This window comes from Spea bombifrons, chromosome 13 (assembly GCF_027358695.1).
Source record: "Spea bombifrons isolate aSpeBom1 chromosome 13, aSpeBom1.2.pri, whole genome shotgun sequence".
Classification (NCBI taxonomy): domain Eukaryota; kingdom Metazoa; phylum Chordata; class Amphibia; order Anura; family Pelobatidae; genus Spea; species Spea bombifrons.
The window spans coordinates 10,431,974-10,450,210 of record NC_071099.1 but is presented as its reverse complement, the minus strand read 5'-3'; the positions used below and the strand labels follow the sequence as shown (position 1 = coordinate 10,450,210).

General features: G+C 48.1%; 1 protein-coding gene across 2 annotated transcripts; it reads right to left on the bottom strand.

The window, feature by feature from the left end:
- Positions 1 to 8,552: 8,552 nt before the first annotated feature.
- Positions 8,553 to 16,743, bottom strand: YTHDF1 (YTH N6-methyladenosine RNA binding protein F1). 2 transcript variants are annotated; one of them, XM_053453291.1, is made up of 5 exons: positions 16,474 to 16,743; positions 14,747 to 14,771; positions 13,911 to 14,029; positions 11,751 to 13,295; positions 8,553 to 8,633 (listed from the first exon to the last, which is right to left on the bottom strand). In XM_053453291.1, the coding sequence occupies exons 1-5, from the start codon at positions 16,501 to 16,503 to the stop codon at positions 8,607 to 8,609; spliced, it is 1,746 nt and encodes a 581-aa protein (XP_053309266.1). In that variant the 5' UTR covers positions 16,504 to 16,743; the 3' UTR covers positions 8,553 to 8,606. The 2 variants fall into 2 exon arrangements, with proteins under 2 accessions (XP_053309266.1, XP_053309267.1); XM_053453292.1 differs by having other exon boundaries at positions 13,911 to 13,990.
- Positions 16,744 to 18,237: the final 1,494 nt, after the last annotated feature.

The window sequence follows — 18,237 nt, the reverse complement described above, 5'->3', positions numbered from 1 at the left end:
AGATGCGGCGGATCGGTTCTTCCACTGATATAATAAATTACAATATTCCTATATATATAAATTAGAATATCCCTATATATGTGTGTGTATATATATATAAATTAGAATATCTCTTGCTATATTTATATATATATATATAAATTAGAATATCCCTATAGATATAAATTAGAATATCCCTATATATGTGTGTGTGTATATATATATATAAATTAGAATATCTCTTGCTATATATATATATATATATATATAAATTAGAATATTCCTATAGATATAAATTAGAATATCCCCCCTCTCTCTATTTCTCTTTCTATATATTAGAATATTCCTATATATATATGTATAGAAATTAGACTATTCATATATATATACATAAATTAGAATATTCCCATATACTGTATATTAATTAGAATATTTTTATATATATATATTAATTAGAATATCCCTATATACCGGTATATATAAATTTGATTATTCCTGTATATATAAAATATAGTCCCATAGTTGGGCAGTTATAGAGGACATGAGACAAAGAGGAGCGAGTCTATTAGAAAGCAGACTCCACATAGGGGATAACCCTTTTCTTAGGGACAATTGGCAACATTTGGGGAAGTAAAGTCTCATTACTTTTAATAAAAGTTAGGTTTTTAACATTCTTTTCTTGTTGTGCGGCACACAGAGATGTTACTTCTCCAATTCTGGTAAATAGTTATAGGGGACTCATGAGATTATTCTGCCCGTCTTCATCATTGTCTCCGCCGTCTCCAGAACCCTTGGGCTCTGATTAAACATCTAGCCAAAGACAGCCCCACCATCCAGTAAGTCAAATCCATCTGTAACGAGAGCGAGGGGTCACCAGAGACTGCAGATTAGGAGACTTTGTGTGATGTGGTGGCCAGGGTCTTCATAAAGAACGCTAGAGGAACAACCCCAAGATTAGCCCAGAATGAATGAGTAGCGTTAGAGCCATCAGCTCATGTCCAACGAATCATAGGATAATGGGGAAGATTTGCAGGTCCTACAAGCCTTCATAGAAGAACGTTGTTGCTTTTTTAGTGGAAGAGCAGTAAAGATACGGAATTCACTATAAATTAAACAGGAATCTTCCTGAGAAGCCAGATAAAGTTATATCAGAATAATGCCGATTAACAGGATGAAACTGTGGCCAAGAATGATTGACCTGTCCCTCAACCATTCATGATGAAATTAGTTACATTTCTGAAAAAATGTAGCAAGAAGGGCCAGCTTGCCTCGTGTTGAAGGAGAAGCTCACCGAGGATGACCCTCCATAACACGGAGTGACTACTCCATCTCATCTAAACTTAGTGAATAAACCCACCAGGTACCCTTAGCACCTAAAACATATATATTAGGCATATAGCATAACGATAGTTCCGTCTGCTATGAGTATCAGCTTTGTCCTCACTTTGCGGCTCATCAGAAGACCCTCAGTAGACAAGGGACTGAAGAAGGTAATGGTGGGTGACGCTGGAAGACGTCTAGCATGACAAGCTCTTGAGTGAATTGTGCAATAAAGATGTCACTCAAAGTCACCACAAAATGAAACAAATCACGTTTTTGAGCGTGAACACAAATAAACATATTATGTGTCAAATATTACACATTAACACATTACGTGCAAAGCCGTACATCGGCCTCAGTGATGAAATAATAAAACCTATAAGGTGAATGCGACAGAAAATGGACCGTATAGAAGGAGCCATTATGGACCCAACGCTGGGGCTCCGACTGACATCTTGCTCCAGACACAGCACTCCTGCCACCCTGTGGCCATAAATGAGAATGCAAGTGAAAAAAAACTAGAGAGCCCAAATTCTTTACATTACCAGTTATTAATATTTTTTTTATTGTTTTATATAGCGCTGTCATATTCATCAGTGCTTTACAATGGGTAAACAGGACATAACAAGTAGTGTGTAACATAACACTTCTATGGCCCTATACTTCTATGGCCCCAATACTGTGTATAGAAGCAGCAGGAATTGTGTGGGGCTACAGCAACACCCATTAAATCAAAAGTGCCCCTCTTCGCACCACAGACGTAGCGGGGGGGGTTGTGTGTTTTATATCCCAGCATTAAACATTAAGACAGGCAGAGTGAGCCAATGGGGGCTTGTGTTGAAAGGGCAAGGATGGAGCAAGCAGCACAAACATCCCATTTGGTTGCTACAGTAATAAGACCTCTTGAATTGCTCTTTATGAATAAGATGCTTTCCGGTAAATACATAAATTCTGCACTAAAGCTTTATTTCCTTGGATCGAGGAGCTTGGCTTCCAGGTTCACCATTCACATGTTGGATCCATTGCTGGCCTCTGGCGCCCCCTGCTGGTAACTGGCGTGACTCACAACACAAAGGAACAGTTACACATTTTTACAAGAAAAATACAAACCTCACAGGTTTGTTGTTCAAAGAGCTTTGACACTTCTTTAATGTGTAGAGTCCCCCCCCCCAAGTCTTGTTCACATAAGTAACGGACGCACAAAAAGCGAGTTTGTTTCGGACCCTCCCCTTGATGTCTTTAGCCGGATGTGATACCTTTTATCGGGCCAACGGAAAACGATGTAGCCTCACATGAGCTTTCCAGACCTCACTGGTCTCTTTTTCAGATGTAATGAATAATCTGTGCATTGCGAGACTCAAGGCTTTTTTTGTACCATAGGAATTAGCTACTGATTATATATATTTTATATATATATATATATATACACACTGGTTCTAGACATATACCGTATATACCGTATTGGCTCGAATATAGGCCGCCCCCGTATATAGGCCGCACCCTAAAAGTTTGGTGCTTTTTTAAAGAAAATGTTTTTTTCTTTAAAAAAGCACCAATAAAACATGCTGCCACTCTGTCCCCCCCAAGATATGCTGCCATTTCCCCCCCCGAGATATGCTGCCACTGTCCCCCCCCGAGATATGCTGCCACTGTCCTCCCCCCCGAGATATGCTGCCACTGTCCCCCCCCCGAGATATGCTGCCACTGTCCTCCCCCCCCCCGAGATATGCTGCCACTCTGCCCCCCCGACTTACCAGAGCAGACTCCCGGGTGTCTTGCGGGGCCGGCGGGGGACATCTACGCAATACGCGTATACAACCTCCGGTGCCGGCACTCAGCGGATGTGCCGGCACCGGAAGTTGTATACGCGTATTGCGTAGATGTCCCCCGTCGGCCCCGCAAGACACCCGGGAGTCTGCTCTGGTAAGTCTTGGGGGCAGAGAGACTCCCCCCGTGGGAATTCCCGGCAAGGGAGATTGTTAAAGCACATCGTGCAGACGTGCCAGACCGTCCGCACGATGCGCTTAGACAACCTCCCGTGCCGGCACTCCCCCCCCGTGGAAAGTGCTGGCAGGGGAGGCTGTCTGAGCGTATCAGAGAGTAGGATGCAGGTCCCCTGCACCGCTGCGGGGGATCTGTATCCTAACCCCTCTGCCTGCCCGGCGCCCGGAACTGCATGTCCCGTGCGTCGGGCGCTAGACTCCGAATATAGGCCGCACCCCCACTTTAAAGACTTAAAGTGGGGGAAAAAAGTGCGGCCTATATTCGCGCCAATACGGTATATATATATATATATATATATATACACACACACACACAAGATGACAGCATAGGAGGATAAAGCAAATTAATTCTTTTTTTTTCTTCCACCATTTAAATGTTTTTTTTTTCTACATTAGTTATATTTTCTGAAAGCCAAGCAGTTTTCATAAAAAAAAAAAAAAAATCTTCTTGGAAAGTCAATGCCGCCCCCTGCTGGTGAACGAGACGTCCGACTTCCGCAAACCAGCCGTCTGTATTGAGAACATACGATTATTATTTATTGTTTTATATGGCACCATCATATTCCGTAGCGCTGTACACATGATTATTTATTGCACATAATGTATATATTGCCCCGACGGCTATTAAGAAATAATATGTGACCCTTTAACACTGGAAAAGGTGCCGATACCCGGGGCATTTTTATGTGGGGCAGACTTACCAGGCTGCCAGTCACCCGACTGAATCCTCTGAGGACAGCCATTACGCCAACAATGGTGTTCCTTAGAAGTTTAGAATTTAACCCAATAAAGTGTTTTCGGACAACTCAACAGCATAATGGAGGATATCGGGGTCCCCAACTTTATCCGAGGAGCATTCATGAGTCCTGGTTCCAGACTGACACACATACAGCCATCATACACACGCTTACACGCTAACACCCACACCACGGAGAGCGGTGCTGTACCGAGTCCTAACCCCTCAGTAGAGACATTTATTCCAAAATACTTTCTCTCCTTAACATCGTGAGCTGCTAAGCCATACTTTACACCCTGTAGCCGGCCCTCGGGGGCTTCCATGGACTGGAGTCTATTGATTAGGGGTGTAAGGATTAAATAAACATGTTTGGGATCTTGCCTGATTGTAAAGTGCGGCGGAATCTGCAGGCGCTTTGTAAATACCGTATTGGCTCGGATATAGGCCGCCCCCGTATATAGGCCGCACCCTAAAAGTTTGGTGCTTTTTTAAAGAAAAAGTTTTTTTTCTTTAAAAAAGCACCAAAAAACATGCTGCCACTCTGTCCTCTCCCCCTCCCCGAGATATGCTGCCATTCCCCCCCCCCGAGATATGCTGCCACTCTGTCCTCCCCCCCCTCGAGATACGCTGCCACTCTGTCCTCCCCGCGATATGCTGCCACTCTGTCCTCCCCGCGATATGCTGCCACTCTGTCCTCTCCCCCCCCCCCCGACTTACCAGAGCAGACTCCCGGGTGTCTTACGGGGCCGGAGGGGGACATCTATGCACATCATGTATACAACTCCCGGTGCCGGCACTCAGCAGAAGTGCCGGCACCGGAAGTTGTATACGCGTATTGCGTAGATGTCTTCTGCCGGCCCTGCAAGACACCCGGGAGTCTGCCCTGGTAAGTCGGGGGGGTTAGAATGCATCGTGCGCACGTTCACCGGCAACGGCGCATCGCCGCTGCCGGTGAACGTCCGTGCGATGCGCTTAGACAACCTCCCGTGCCGGTACTCCCCCCGTGGGAAGTGCTGGCAGGGGAGGCTGTCTGAGCGTATCGGGGAGTAGGATGCAGGTCCCCTGCACCGCTGCGGGGGATCTGTATCCTAACCCCGCTGCCTGCCCGACGCCCGGGGCGCTAGACCCCGAATATAGGCCGCACCCCCACTTTAAAGACTTAAAGTGGGGGAAAAAAGTGCGGCCTATATTCGGGCCAATACGGTAAATGTCATGTAATACAGAGCAGGGACCTAACGAATGCTGATACATGTAACCGGACGGTCACCCCCCCCCCAGCAGAGGCGGCTTCGGATAGCACCACACGAAGCTCCTGCTCATTGAGTGACCTTCATACTTCTACCAACAGCAGCAAATATCTGCCGAGTTCCTCATGGAGATCCGACCTGCGACGGACACCATTGTGATGACTTTCCTGGGGTAAGAAGCAGCTGGGGGCAGATCTGCAGGGGGGAGGGCTTCTTTTAGAGGATTATTAACACAGCCGCCCCCCCCCCTCCAAGATCACGACACTAAATATTATTTTTGGAATAGCGAATCGTGTGTTGAGTGCGAGTCCAGACAACCCCCTCCATTTTTATACTACACCCCCTTTCTGGCAGAGTTACCCCCAAGACCATTTCCGGCCCAGGACGGCCCCCCGACAGCAGATATTCCTTGCGTGCGGCGGCTGCCTCCCCAGATGGCCTACAGACCCTGGAAAAGCTTTGTACAAAACGCGGCCCCTCCGTGAAGCTCATTGACGCTGCTCCTCGGAAAGCATAGCGGGGTCCGTGGGGGTCTCACCTGTAACCTCGCAGCTTAGCGAATAAACCCTCTAAAATAAACCCCACGCCTTAAATGCGGGTTCCATTAAACACACATTAGCGCACAGTGTGTTAATAATCTATGAGGGGTCACAGCGTAGGGGTCTATTCACTAAATGGAGAATGCCAGAACTGAGGTTTTTAACTCTTTCACTTCACTACTCCTGATAAAGGGCCATCACACAAAGGGCTGAGCTGGCCAATGTATAATTCAATGGCTGATGAGACTTTCAAGATTTAGCTCTACATTAGCGAGGGACAACCAAGCTCTTCTACAGCAGAAGCTCATTGGTACTGGGCCTTCACAATGTATAGGGAAGCCAACACCCCTGCAAAGTCTCCTCTCTACCCACCCTTTTGTGAATAGACCTCGTGGATAACATTTACATGGGTCGGAGGACGAGGCTGATACGTAGACCTTTAACGCGGACCCCGCAAATAATTCAACCCGATGGAACCCAGTGTGCGAAACCCAAGGCCGGTAAAGTAAACAAGTTACTCGGCATTCACCCCCCCAATAAACAAAAGAAAGCAGGAAAAGGAATCACATTATTTAATATTTATTAGTCTACACAAGCAGAGCGGCCAGTGTGGGGCCGGCTGGAAACGTACGATGAAAACAAATCGGGAAAGAAAGATGCTTGTCGGCTACATTCAGAGTCAAAACTGAACCCCTCTTATAACCAGCGAGAGAGGGGAGCCCCCTACTGGCATCTCTGCGCCCCGGGGCAGCCCCACACGGAGACACCAGGAGGGTACAGATCCCTGCCGCGATGTGGTGATGGACGAGCATGCGCAGAAACGGAGGTGATCTGCAGCCGCGGAAGGCCTGATATGAAATGTCTTAACAGAAAAAAAAGTGGAATCAAGGGAGGGTTTGGGGAACGTGTCCTTCCAGCGGGTGAACTACAACTCCCATTATCCTCAGCCTTTACTTACACATTCCCCATCCCGGAATTAAGTTCTGCTGTAACCGGCGGAGCCGCTCCCCAGAAAACACTAATATTCCTACCGATAAAAGTGAAATAATCAACGCCAAGACCTCCCCGGGACTGACGGACAGGAGGAGGCCTCCGATCCGAGCCCTAGAAATATCCATTCGCTAAACCCGAAGGCTTCCTACTCCACGGCTGTCGCACTTTACATGGGAGAAACGAGTGCCCAAGACCCCCCACAAGCAGGAAACCCATGGGGGGGGGGTCTCCAGTGACCCCCATGTGTCTTAGAACACGTAACCTTACCCCCAAAAAAGCATCGATTGTGAAATATTAGGAATTGAAAGCCACCGCGGTCTCTAATTTGCGGTGGTTAGGTGTTCATGAGAACTTGTCCCCAACTTGAGTCACTTAGACCCCGGGTGACGCGATGCAAGCGGAACCTCCCTGTTTTTGTCCCAAAAGCTTCAGTAAGGAAAGTTGGTAACTTTAGACTTTTCTCTTTATTTTAGTACCGACGACCGGGGAACGCTGCCGCCGCGTGGCACCCGAGTAAGGAGCTCACTAACTAAAAGGCTGAGGTTAAACAGCAGACACAGCGGAGGGTTAAACAGAAGGACCAAAGGCTTTTATTCTGAAAGACATGGCATTAATATAGAGTCGAAGGCTGCACATGGAGGGGGTAATAAGGGGCAACTTTGGTTAAAGACAGACAGTGAGCAGTTATATCCCCACCTCTGTAACCAAAGCGCGTACGGGGTTAACATGCATGACGACGACTTACGTGACGTCTGGTGAGTATGTAGAGGGCAGATGGATGATTTGGATGCTGCAGACAGGAAGGTGTTAATCTTTCCCAACACTTAAGTATCTTCCTAACAAAACCGTACCAGACGCTATTGGATGGGCGACCGTCTCACCGGAGGGGCCTCTTGTACGTTACATGGAATCCGACAACACAGGCGCCGAAGGACCCAGTGACAACAGCCAATCAAAACGGACTCTTATAAGCGTCGTTCTGAAGGCGACCAATGGGATGCCACCTTGTTGGCTGGATTGTCACAAAATCCATCGGATTTAACCTTTCCAAGAGCCAGAAGGCGGCGTCAAAAGTACGTCGTCAGTCCTTTTGGCCTCAAAAGGTTAAGATCAAACCAAGCACAGGTAACAACGGATCCCTCAGACCCCCCCGGCCCTCCGGAACATGGTTTAAGAAAAAAATAAAATAAAACCAAAAAACGTGTAAATAGACAGAAGCCGTTACGGTTTAAGTGACATTGATTACGAGTATTTGGGGGGGGGGGTTGCAGAATTTGCATTTTTCTCATTTCACAGGATGACACAACGATCGTTTCTGTAATGAAGGGGATTCATTCAAAAAAAAACAGGGGGAAAAAATAAAAAGTATAATAAGTCCTCAATCTTTGGAGTACGTCCTGCTTATAATGGGGCAGTCTGACTTTTTTTGTGTTTTCAGGGCAAATACAGAGAGTACGGAGGGTAAGAGGGAAGGGAGTCGGGGGCCGAGTACACTTGTATAAACTACGGGTGTATAATGAGGGAAATTGATGTAAACTGGCCAGAATAATAAAAAAAGGGACAAAAAATAATAATGATGAGGGAGGGAGGGTGACAGGTTGCTTGTAGCCTGCGTTAGACGATACATAGATGCTCAAAGCTTCGATTCAGTCCCCAAGCCTACAGGCTGCACCACAAATTTGTTTTAAATCTTGAGTTCTTTTTATCACTCCCCAAAAGTTACTTTTTTTTTTCCTTTGTTTTTTTGTTTGTTTAGATCAGTTCTAATCATAAAGATGAAGCGGAATCCTTATTGTTTGCTTCGGGTCTGGCGTTCCTGCAAGGAGAGAAATGACAGGCCGTTAAGACAGGCGGACGCAGAGCATCGGGATAAAAGAACGGGTCCGAGAGACGGCGCGGGGGGGGGTCTTCAGGTGGAAGGGATATCTTTTGGAGAAAAACACAGGGGGTCCCATAAGCTTTCAGGACTCAGGAAGCCTCTTCTTTAAGAGGAACGAAGTCCCAAAGCTTATGTGATGATTCATACCAATGAAAAAGGTATCGCCTTCCACCAAAGACTCCATCGGAGGACAGACAAAACTATACGATGACAGCAACTCCAGGCGGGTAACAGCGGGACTCGATTCGTTATCCCCCCGATCATCCCCGATCATAACGGCTCTACAACCAGTACGATCACCAATTCACCGCATAAACTGGTTCCTCTTGCATGTACTCGCCTGTTACACGCAAACTACCCCCCCCACCCCCGTGTGATTGCAGCTCAAAAATGCATTGTACGCATACATGTTCCGATCTGCTGCATGTTTGGGCCCCCCGACAGCTTTCCCCTTATAAAATACAGCATTGAGGCTTTAAGAGACTTGGTTCCATCGCAGCTCGCTTCATTAATTAACCCGCAGCGGTCTGCGTTTCAGGGATAATAAGAATTAATCTCTAGGAAGGCGCATCTCTGCCCGTGGCAGAGCCAGCATTATCAGGTCATCTTACGGGCTGCCTGAACCGCTGAGTTTAACGTTAGCGGGGAGGAATAATCACACAGCACAGGAACCAAACACTTTTCTCTTTACACAGATAAGGTGTGATTATATGTTATATTTTATATGAAGCGTTTGGCTGCCAAGAACATCCGACCGCATTATCTCACATTTCTATTACAAAGCTTTATTTTTAATAGCTTTATATTTCTATAAATTCAACCGGCCCCCCCCAACTCCCAGCATGACATTTTTCTCATTGGTATAAAAAGCATTCGCGTGGTGTCTGTTACACGAGGAGGGGGGGGTTGGGTTGACCACCGTATATGCGGAAGGATTTGTGTAAATAGAAAAGTAACGGATTCTATAGACATTTGGTATTTGAAAGATTTATTTGCTAATTAACATATCGCATCAGAAGATCAGATTAACAGCGAATCTACCGACGGCCGCGGCAACGTTACTCCAAGAGCTCGCAGAACATCATTGAGCTGAAAGTTTATTGGGGGGACGTCACGTTCAATAGAAAGAAAATAGTAATTTGATGGAGACTTTAGGCAAAAGCCACCAATATAACATGAAGGAGAAAAAAAAAAAAAAACATTTTTAGATGGGGGGGGGTGAAGCTTTTTGACGGCAATTACCACCCGGCAGAGAACAGAGCCGCTTTCTTAACCAAGCCCTATGATAGAGGGTACGTGCCAAGCCCCGAAGAGGCCATTTATGTAAATCTGGGTCAGAAACACAAAATTTAGGAATAAGCAGACAAAATAATAAATAAGTCACGGATAAAATAAAAAGGTGGCGCTATGGCTCAATACTTCCAAGGAGTTTAACACATCGGGCGCAGGGGACTATCACATGCCACATCTAACATGCCACGCAAACGGGCTACCTGCCAATAATCCGGACGCCGGGGGCCGGAGAACAAAGAGCAAGACCCCCGAAAGCTCTGAAACTCATGCCAAGGAGTCACGTGACGCAACAGCTCAGCTGCCAAACCATACGTTTATTTTATAGGCTTTATTAATAAAAAAGGGGTACAGCTGACTTGGTTAACTCTTTCAGAGCCGGAAACAGACGATCTGGTTTCTCCGGAGGAGCTGCCGGCCTCGACCTACACTGAAGGCGTCGCGATCTCTCTAGTTCCGGCAGGATTTTTTCGGAGACCCCGACGCTTAATGCAAGAACAGCGACGCTTAATGTATTATTTCCTGTCCGCTCTGGATGTTGGGTGTACATCCGTCGTGTAAGCTCAGAGCTAAAAATTATAGTGGTAAAATGATAAACAGAGCAATATGTAAGTTATAGATTTTATTTTTTTGGTTATAAGTGTCTGGTGGTCTCATTGTATCGTTTGGGGGTCAGACCTCACACCCTGGCTGATAAAAACCCGATTATATAGGTTTTTCTAACAAAAAAAAAAATGGGGAATTTCACAATTAACTAGAAACAGAGAAGCCTGAAGATGTAGGAGAATGCAGGGTTTTCCCCGCTTAGGCTTCTGCGACAGCCTTTAAGAGAAAGAAAGTTACAGGAGTTCCACGGGGGGGGGTAAAAAAAAAAACAGCCAATCAGAACGCACCCAGAATGGAAACTACAAAGCTCAGGGATGGCAATACAATTAAAAGTCCCAGGATTTTCACCAACATATTTCATCATATGTTTAATAAAAAAAAAAGCCGGCCCTATATTTAAGGATTACTATCTTTATACAGGAGGGAACAGTTACAGTTTCAAATATCCACCTAAAAAATGTTGAGAAAAAAAAATAAATCACAAGGGAACGCAATACACAAAGGAGGAGTAAACACCGTCTACCTAGAAATATTCTGCTGATTTACTGCGCTACGACAGACACCATAAGAACAGCACTATTTATATTATATGCGTATCAGAGTCCATTTTGCATGGACAGCAGCGGATTTCACTGCATGAGAATTGGTGCCGCCGTTACTTCGTTATCTGGAGTCGGGAAACGAGACCCGTCTTACTTAGCCGCTCCCACAGCCGCCTCCGCCGGTACACTTCCTGCACGTGGCCAGCAGAACGTCCATTCTAGTCATGTGACCAGACAGCCAATCACATGTACTGATGTTTTGCTAGCGTACGTGTGATTGGCTGCTGTCTTGGTCTTCAATTAGAGTGCTGCTGAGCATGTGCAAAATAAGTGTGCAGTACAGACAGCTGGGAAAGGGTTTAAAAAAAAAAGTGAAATCTAATTTTTTAACAATAACAGAATGTTTTCTCCAATCTGCGGGTAGTAAGAACAGAGTCCATGCAAAATAGATGCCAATATGCATTAAAAAACAAACACAATTTGGGGGACTATATTGTTTCTTTAAGCAAAGATTTGTTTCCCGACCATATTCCCATTTCCCGTGAAGGAAAGAATTGGCACCGCGTTTCTCTGACACCAGAACCCATGCCTAGCAAGAGTCGGGTTTGGGAATTACCTTGCGCACGACCTCTTCCTCTTCTTGCCGTTTCTCATAATGAGAAAAGTCATCAAAGATGGAGGTCGTGTGCTTGTAAGTGGCAATGATTTTAAGCACCAGTTTTGCTTTTTCTAAGGGCACCTCCTGCGTGTCTCGGGAGTTTGTGACGGGTTTGTTGTCGTTGTTCTCAAGGCGGATGTGCCTGAGCTGGTTGTTGGGGACGTCCTTGACAAACAGCCACTTGACATCGAACTTGCCCTTCCACTTGTCCTGAGACCAGACGCCAGCACTGGTGCCATAGTCCACAGGAGACCTCATCTCTGCCACCCCACAGAAGTGTCCACTGCCGTTGACGCTAAAGAGCAGGTAGACAGGACCTTTGCCGTTCATGGAGCGAAAAGCGCTGTCCAGACGCTTGTTCCCGTGCTCCGTGCTACACCAGATCGAGTACTTGATGGAACGATGGATGTCATCCTCAGAATAACTCTTTATGATAAACACGCGGCCATTTTTCAGGTTCCAGTCGAAGTCCTTAGGGTTGTAGCTGTGGGCGGCTTTCAGCTTCTCCAGAACTGGGTGCGAATCGCTGCCAGGAACAGAGTGAGGCTGAGCACCACCCAACGGGTTCCCGTCGGAACCGCCACCTTGCCCATAGACAGCATTCCTGTTGCGAGGGGCAACCCAGCGGTTCTGCGGGGGCTGCGGCTGCTGAGGGGGTGGTGGAGGATTTTGGTAAGGGGGCTGAGAAAGTGGAGGGGGCTGAGCAGGGATGGGCTGCAACAGCTGTTGTTGCGGTTGAGGCTGAGAGATGGATTGAGGGGACGGTATTTGTTGAGGCATGGGGGGCTTAGTCACGGGCCCCTTGTTGTCCCAGGTACCTATGTCCATGTTATGTTTGATGGGAGGCGGTGGCAGGGCCCCTCCGATTATGGTCACGGGCTTAGTTTTTGTTTTGGGCTGTGGCTTGGCAGGTTTACTGGCTATGGCTGCCCAGGAGGTCGGTTTGGAGGGTGGCATACTTATACTGGTGCCCCCATTGCCAGTGAGGGCACTTGGCATCCCTACACTGTTGACCACAGATCCTAAAGTCTTCACCGCAGAAGCACTGACGTTGCTGCCAATCTTAAGACCCACCATGCCCTGCTCAATGCTGTTCATACCCGGAGCTTTATTGAGAGTCTCATTGTGAAACCCAGTCTGTCCATCGACTATTGTGCCCCCCAAGGAACTCGGTGGGTAGCTGTAGCTGCCCCCATAGGCAGAGTTTTGGGTCTGTTGTCCCTGAGAACCGCTAGTCCCCCAGGCAGAGAAGGCAGGGTTTTCCGGGAAGAAATTGAAGCGATGCTGGTAGATGTTGTTCCCCAGACCGCCTGGCTGGCCGAAAACGGCGTCATGCATGAAGTGATGGTCTCCATTGCTGAGTTGTCCATACGGGGTGAGGTACGGGATTGGAGGGTCTCCACCAGTTGACCACGGTGCCTCACTGAGGGAGTACGGGAAGCCAATAGACGGAGGATAGTAACTGGAGAGATACGGGTCCGTCATGGAAGGGTAGCTGTTACTCTGACGGGAAAAAATATATAAAGGATGGTCAACAGCTGTATGAACAAGATAAAGAATCAGGACAATGAGAAATATTAACGTCCATAAAAACAAAGATCCACCCATCACCCCCTCGGATCAATGAGCAGTCTAATGATTCCACTCAGCATTGGGCAAATTTATAAGCGAGAACGACAAAGGGTTAGGAGACAGCATCAAAAACCAATTGGTATCTGACCAAGCTTGCTACTAAAATTACTGTTCTCCCTAATTAACCAATGATCAGGTTCATAGAAATACATCCAGGAATCTAAGGCTCTGTCATGTAAACAGCATTTATAACGTACCCAGTAGTGTATAGCACAGAAGCGGCAGGGGTAGCAGCTCGAGGCTTTCAGCATGAATGAACTCCATGGTATTTATTTTTTTACAGGGCCGAAAATTAATTTCTCTCTTTGGGATCCTCAAGGACCGAGCTGAGGTCTCCTAATACAGTCTCTGCTAGCAGCGCATGCGGGGAAACCGGTTTAAATACGCGGATCGCAGGCAATGCTGTACACAAATTACTCTCCATCACAGGATTTGCAGAGCTGGGCGGCTAACCCGGCATTTAAAAACATAAGACAGAAGAAATACCTGGTTGGACTGTCCTGAGAGATACTGCTCGAAGTCATTATCATGGACGCTGTCCTTCTGGTGCAGGGATCCGTTTTGAACTGAAATAAGATCATTGTTTGAGCGCCCTAGTGGAAAAACTTTGGGGGGGGAGAAATTGAGTTTGCAAACTAACTCAGTGATAGCAATGCTTAATTTCACACAGAAGACCTGACCCTCAGTTTTTCACTAGAATACCCGCATCATGTGACTTAGTGACGCTCTGAACACCCCCTGTGTGTCAAACTACAGCGAAACGCGTGTTTAGATATTTACATTAAAGAAATAGGACCACCAAACATCGATATAGAGGCCGTTTCACGGGTCCATCTCTCCCACAGGAGCGGAGAAGGGCCCGTCGTGGAACATACGCATTAAAGAGCCTCTTGGGTTATGTTCCCTGCTAATTGGCAGCCATGCTCGATTTCTTGGTCTTATGCAAAGCAGTCCTGCCATTAAAAATAAAAATGCTGATCACAGTGGAAAATCCTATTAAACGTGACCGAACGTTTGAGCCGAAGCAGCCATCCATCACGCCGTACCCCGGACAGGTAACGTGCGCTTGCTATTGCTGAACGCCACATTTGAATATATGGAAATGAGAAACTGTTGATGCCTTCCAAGGATCTTTTTGTTAGTCGAATGAATAATGTATTACTTCCAAACCAATACAATATTTTTATAAACCCAGTATTCAACTATTTTAATGCCAAATTCCTGGACAATTAAAGGGCCCGCCATTTGCATGATAACTCGGTTTAGGGGTCTGCGGCTGGGGGTTTAAGGGGCATTATAGGGAGAGATGATCAAAGTCTTACCTTTACTGTCTTGTCCTTTTGGTCTCTGTTCAGACAAAAGGAAAAAATAAATTAGGTCAGCACTAGAGAAAATTCTCACAAATACCACAAGACAATTCCATGAAGAAATATATGTTTGTGCTGCGGCCGAAGAGCCAGGAATGAAGGAATAACAACGGAAGCAGGACTCTCATCCCCCGCCACGGAATGGTATATGGGGGGGGGCTGATAAAAGTGAGGCTAGTTGGGGCAGAAAGGATAACACTTGTTGGGTGCCCACCTTCTGACTACCGTCCAATCCTATCATTTACCTGCCCTTTGCCCCGCCCATCCAGTTTCTATTTGCTCTCCGGTCCTTCTAATTCTTTATTTGGCTCCTCAGTTACTATTCTCTCACCATACTCTATCGTTTGTCTCCCATGCTCTAATCACCTGAGTTTTGTGTCTCTTTCGGCTCTCCATCCCATACCCTTCCCACTCCCCTCCTGAGCCCTGTTTGTACTCTATGCCCCTCATCCATCCCATTCTTCCTCCATGTTTATTCCACTTCTGCACCCGCTACACCAGCTTCCGATCTGAACCTTAAAACTCGCTCATTCTCTGTCCATCCAGTTGCTATCTGCTTACGGCGATCCTCCCTTAAAAACACTCCATTCTTTCTTAAAACCCTCTATGCACTCTCTGGTCAGACCCATGTACCCTCGACACTCACAACTCCCCGAACACACGTCCCCTCGTCTACCGCATCCTCCCCCCCAAACCCATGTCCCCACGCACCCTGAACCCTCCGCCCCAAACGCCTGTCCTCTCCCACATCCTGCGCCCCGAACCCCCTGTCCCCTCCCACATCCTCTGCCCTGAACCCCCTGTCCCCTCCCACATCCCCCGCCCCGAACCCATCCCTTTGAATCCTCTGGACTGCTACCCTCTCACAACCCATGTTCCTGCCTCCTCTTAACTGACCCCATCTCCTACACTCAGACCCCCTCTACTCTCGAAGCCGCTGGTCGGACCCATCCTTCCCCCTTGTTCCTGCATCCTCTGGTCTGACCACATCCGCTCTCACACCCTCCCGCCCCCGGACGAACCCACTCGCTCCCTCATCCTCTGGTCGCCCTCTTCCTTTGTCCTCTATACTCCGACCGGACCCCTCTTTTCCTGCATAATCTCTATCCCACTATTCTTATAAAACAGGGAGACTAAAATAAAACTGGGGTGCAGAATGTGAGTGAGCAGAACCCCGCGTTAACAGAAGATAAACAGAACGCAGAAGAAAAGGGAGAACAGGGAGAGGAGCGAAAGGGCCGGCATGTCACCGGATAGGCATAAAAACCTGCGACTACCAAGCACCAGACCTGGGGAGACAATCAGGGGGAGGCACTCAGCACTGGGGCAGGTGCCAGCATGGGGCAGATAGTGACGTTACAGATGGGAGGCATTCTGGGCAAATATAGGCTTACCCCGGGAGGGGGGGCAGAGATGTGATGAGAAGGCGGCTCGGGGGGATATAAAGGGCAGGGGTCAGCTTAAAGCGGGTATCAGGGGCAGATGCGATGAGCAAGCCTCAGTTCGGGGTAGCCGGCTTGGCGGGGATGTAAAAATCACTTGCCGGCCTGTGGCAGATGTTGAAGGGAAGTAGAGAAAGGCCCAGGCTAGATACACGGGTGAAAAGCCGGCCTAAGGCAGATGTTTAATGGAAGCCGCCAGATGCACAGGGGCCGGGACTGCGGCGGATGTGGGGGCCTCACCTGCGGGTCCACGCTTGTGGCAGACATCATTCATGTAGAGAGGGGTGGGAGCGCTGGGCAGGCCGGGCTCCTGGCTGTAGGCCGCGGGCGGTGGCTGAGGGCAGGCGGCTGGAAGCTGTCGAGATGTGATTAACTGTGCCGGCTGTGGGAAGGCCGCGGTCCGCTGTGTGGGCTAGGGAAGGCCGTGGCCCGCTCTCTCGCTCGGTTCAGGCCCGGGACTTAGCAGGAACCACTCTCACCAATGGCGGCGAAGACTGGGTAGAGTGCGGCTGACGTCAGCGCCCGCGCAGTGCACGCCGGGAACGGAGAGGAGGACGCATGCGCCGTACAAGACAGCGGCCGTGTGCGCGGCATCTGAGCGGATGTGACGTACTCATGGGCGAGACCTACGAGTGTGGGGCGGGAAGTGACGCCATTAGAGGGCCCTGTCACATGGTGGCTGCTGAGCTCTGAAGCGGTGATCACCAGGCTCGTGTTACAACATAAATACGACAAAAAGCGGCCGCATACTATCATGTCGTTCCTGACACAATCAACCAACAATGTCTCCTTAACGTTCACTCCACATAAGAGCCCCACCATGGGCAAAGTGCCTTAATAACTGTGATATGATGGGGCAGATATGTAAATACCTCTGGGCAAGGTCCCCTTTGTCTGCTTTTCCTCATTGCTGTGCATAAAAGGCCCTGAGTGACTGTTACAGTAGGCAGGTGTGATCTAGAAGGCAGATATAATACCAATCCCAAGGGTCTCACTTTACAGCAGGTGCTGCAAAAAGAGAAGCGGGCGGCAGCCGAGTAATTGCTCCGTAGGAAATGCTGCACTTTATTGAATCGATAAATACGAATTGATAATGATGGCGCAGGCACAGCCAAGAAATGATTAGTCGGTGCTACATAAGTGGGGCTGTGGCTTTTACCCGGGGTCCCCACCCTACCAGCATTTTACTGACAATTGGGGGTGTGACGGCCCAGGGTTAATAAGTGCTGCCTGTAGTAGCTATTGTTTCATTAGTCTGTATGTGTGATTATTGTTGTGCTTTTTGTTCCCCTCATGTACTGCCCTGTCCATATTCCACATGCCCTGGCCACGGACTTTAACCCTGTATTGCCTGGACACCATCAACCCCACTGGAGCACCCCTTTCATGGAGTTAACCCACGGGGGGTGAGGTACAGACCAGGGGGGGTGGTTCGGAGAGGGGGACTCCTACAGATCCCCGGTTGCCGGGACTGCCAGGAGAGGGACGCACACCGGCTATCTCGCGGTCCGTCCAGGGGAAACTTTGAACTGTTGCCGCTCGGGGGCCCTTCGAGACGCTCTTTGGACATAATATGCCCAAGACCCTGAGCTATCCATCGGTACCCCGAGAACGACGGCTAAAGTTATACTAATACGGACATTGCGGGGCTCGGTGGCATAAATGTGGTGCTGGGTGGGGAGATGTGGACATGATTTATGGTTTGTTTCTCACCTAACCTATATATATAAGCCCATGTGTTTCCCAAATAAACAGTCCCTATTTTACCTCAAGCCTCGGTGCGGTAGAGCTCTGTATTGCTATACTTCTGTATACTACAGCGCCGCCGAGGTTCCTGAAGAGCTGTGGCTTGTGCTATGATCACTTATTGGCCTTTTCAGGACAATAGCCACCCTGTGTAGCTCTGCTCCGGCCAGCATCCTCTCTTCTGTAGTGCTGGTCTTGTCTGGTGGTGAAGGGGTTAATCACTGGTGGCCATGGGGCGGAGGAAGCAAGGTTTGGCGG

Bases quoted from the DNA above. Each gene is read 5' to 3' on its own strand.
- YTHDF1 (XM_053453291.1), bottom strand. From the start codon at position 16,503: ATGATGTCTGCCACAAGCGTGGACCCGCAG. The intron at 14,772-16,473 runs GTGAGGCCCCCA...TTGTCTGAACAG, and splicing joins CCACAAGCGTGGACCCGCAG to AGACCAAAAGGACAAGACAG. The intron at 13,296-13,910 runs GTATTTCTTCTG...TTTTCCCGTCAG, and splicing joins TCTCAGGACAGTCCAACCAG to AGTAACAGCTACCCTTCCAT.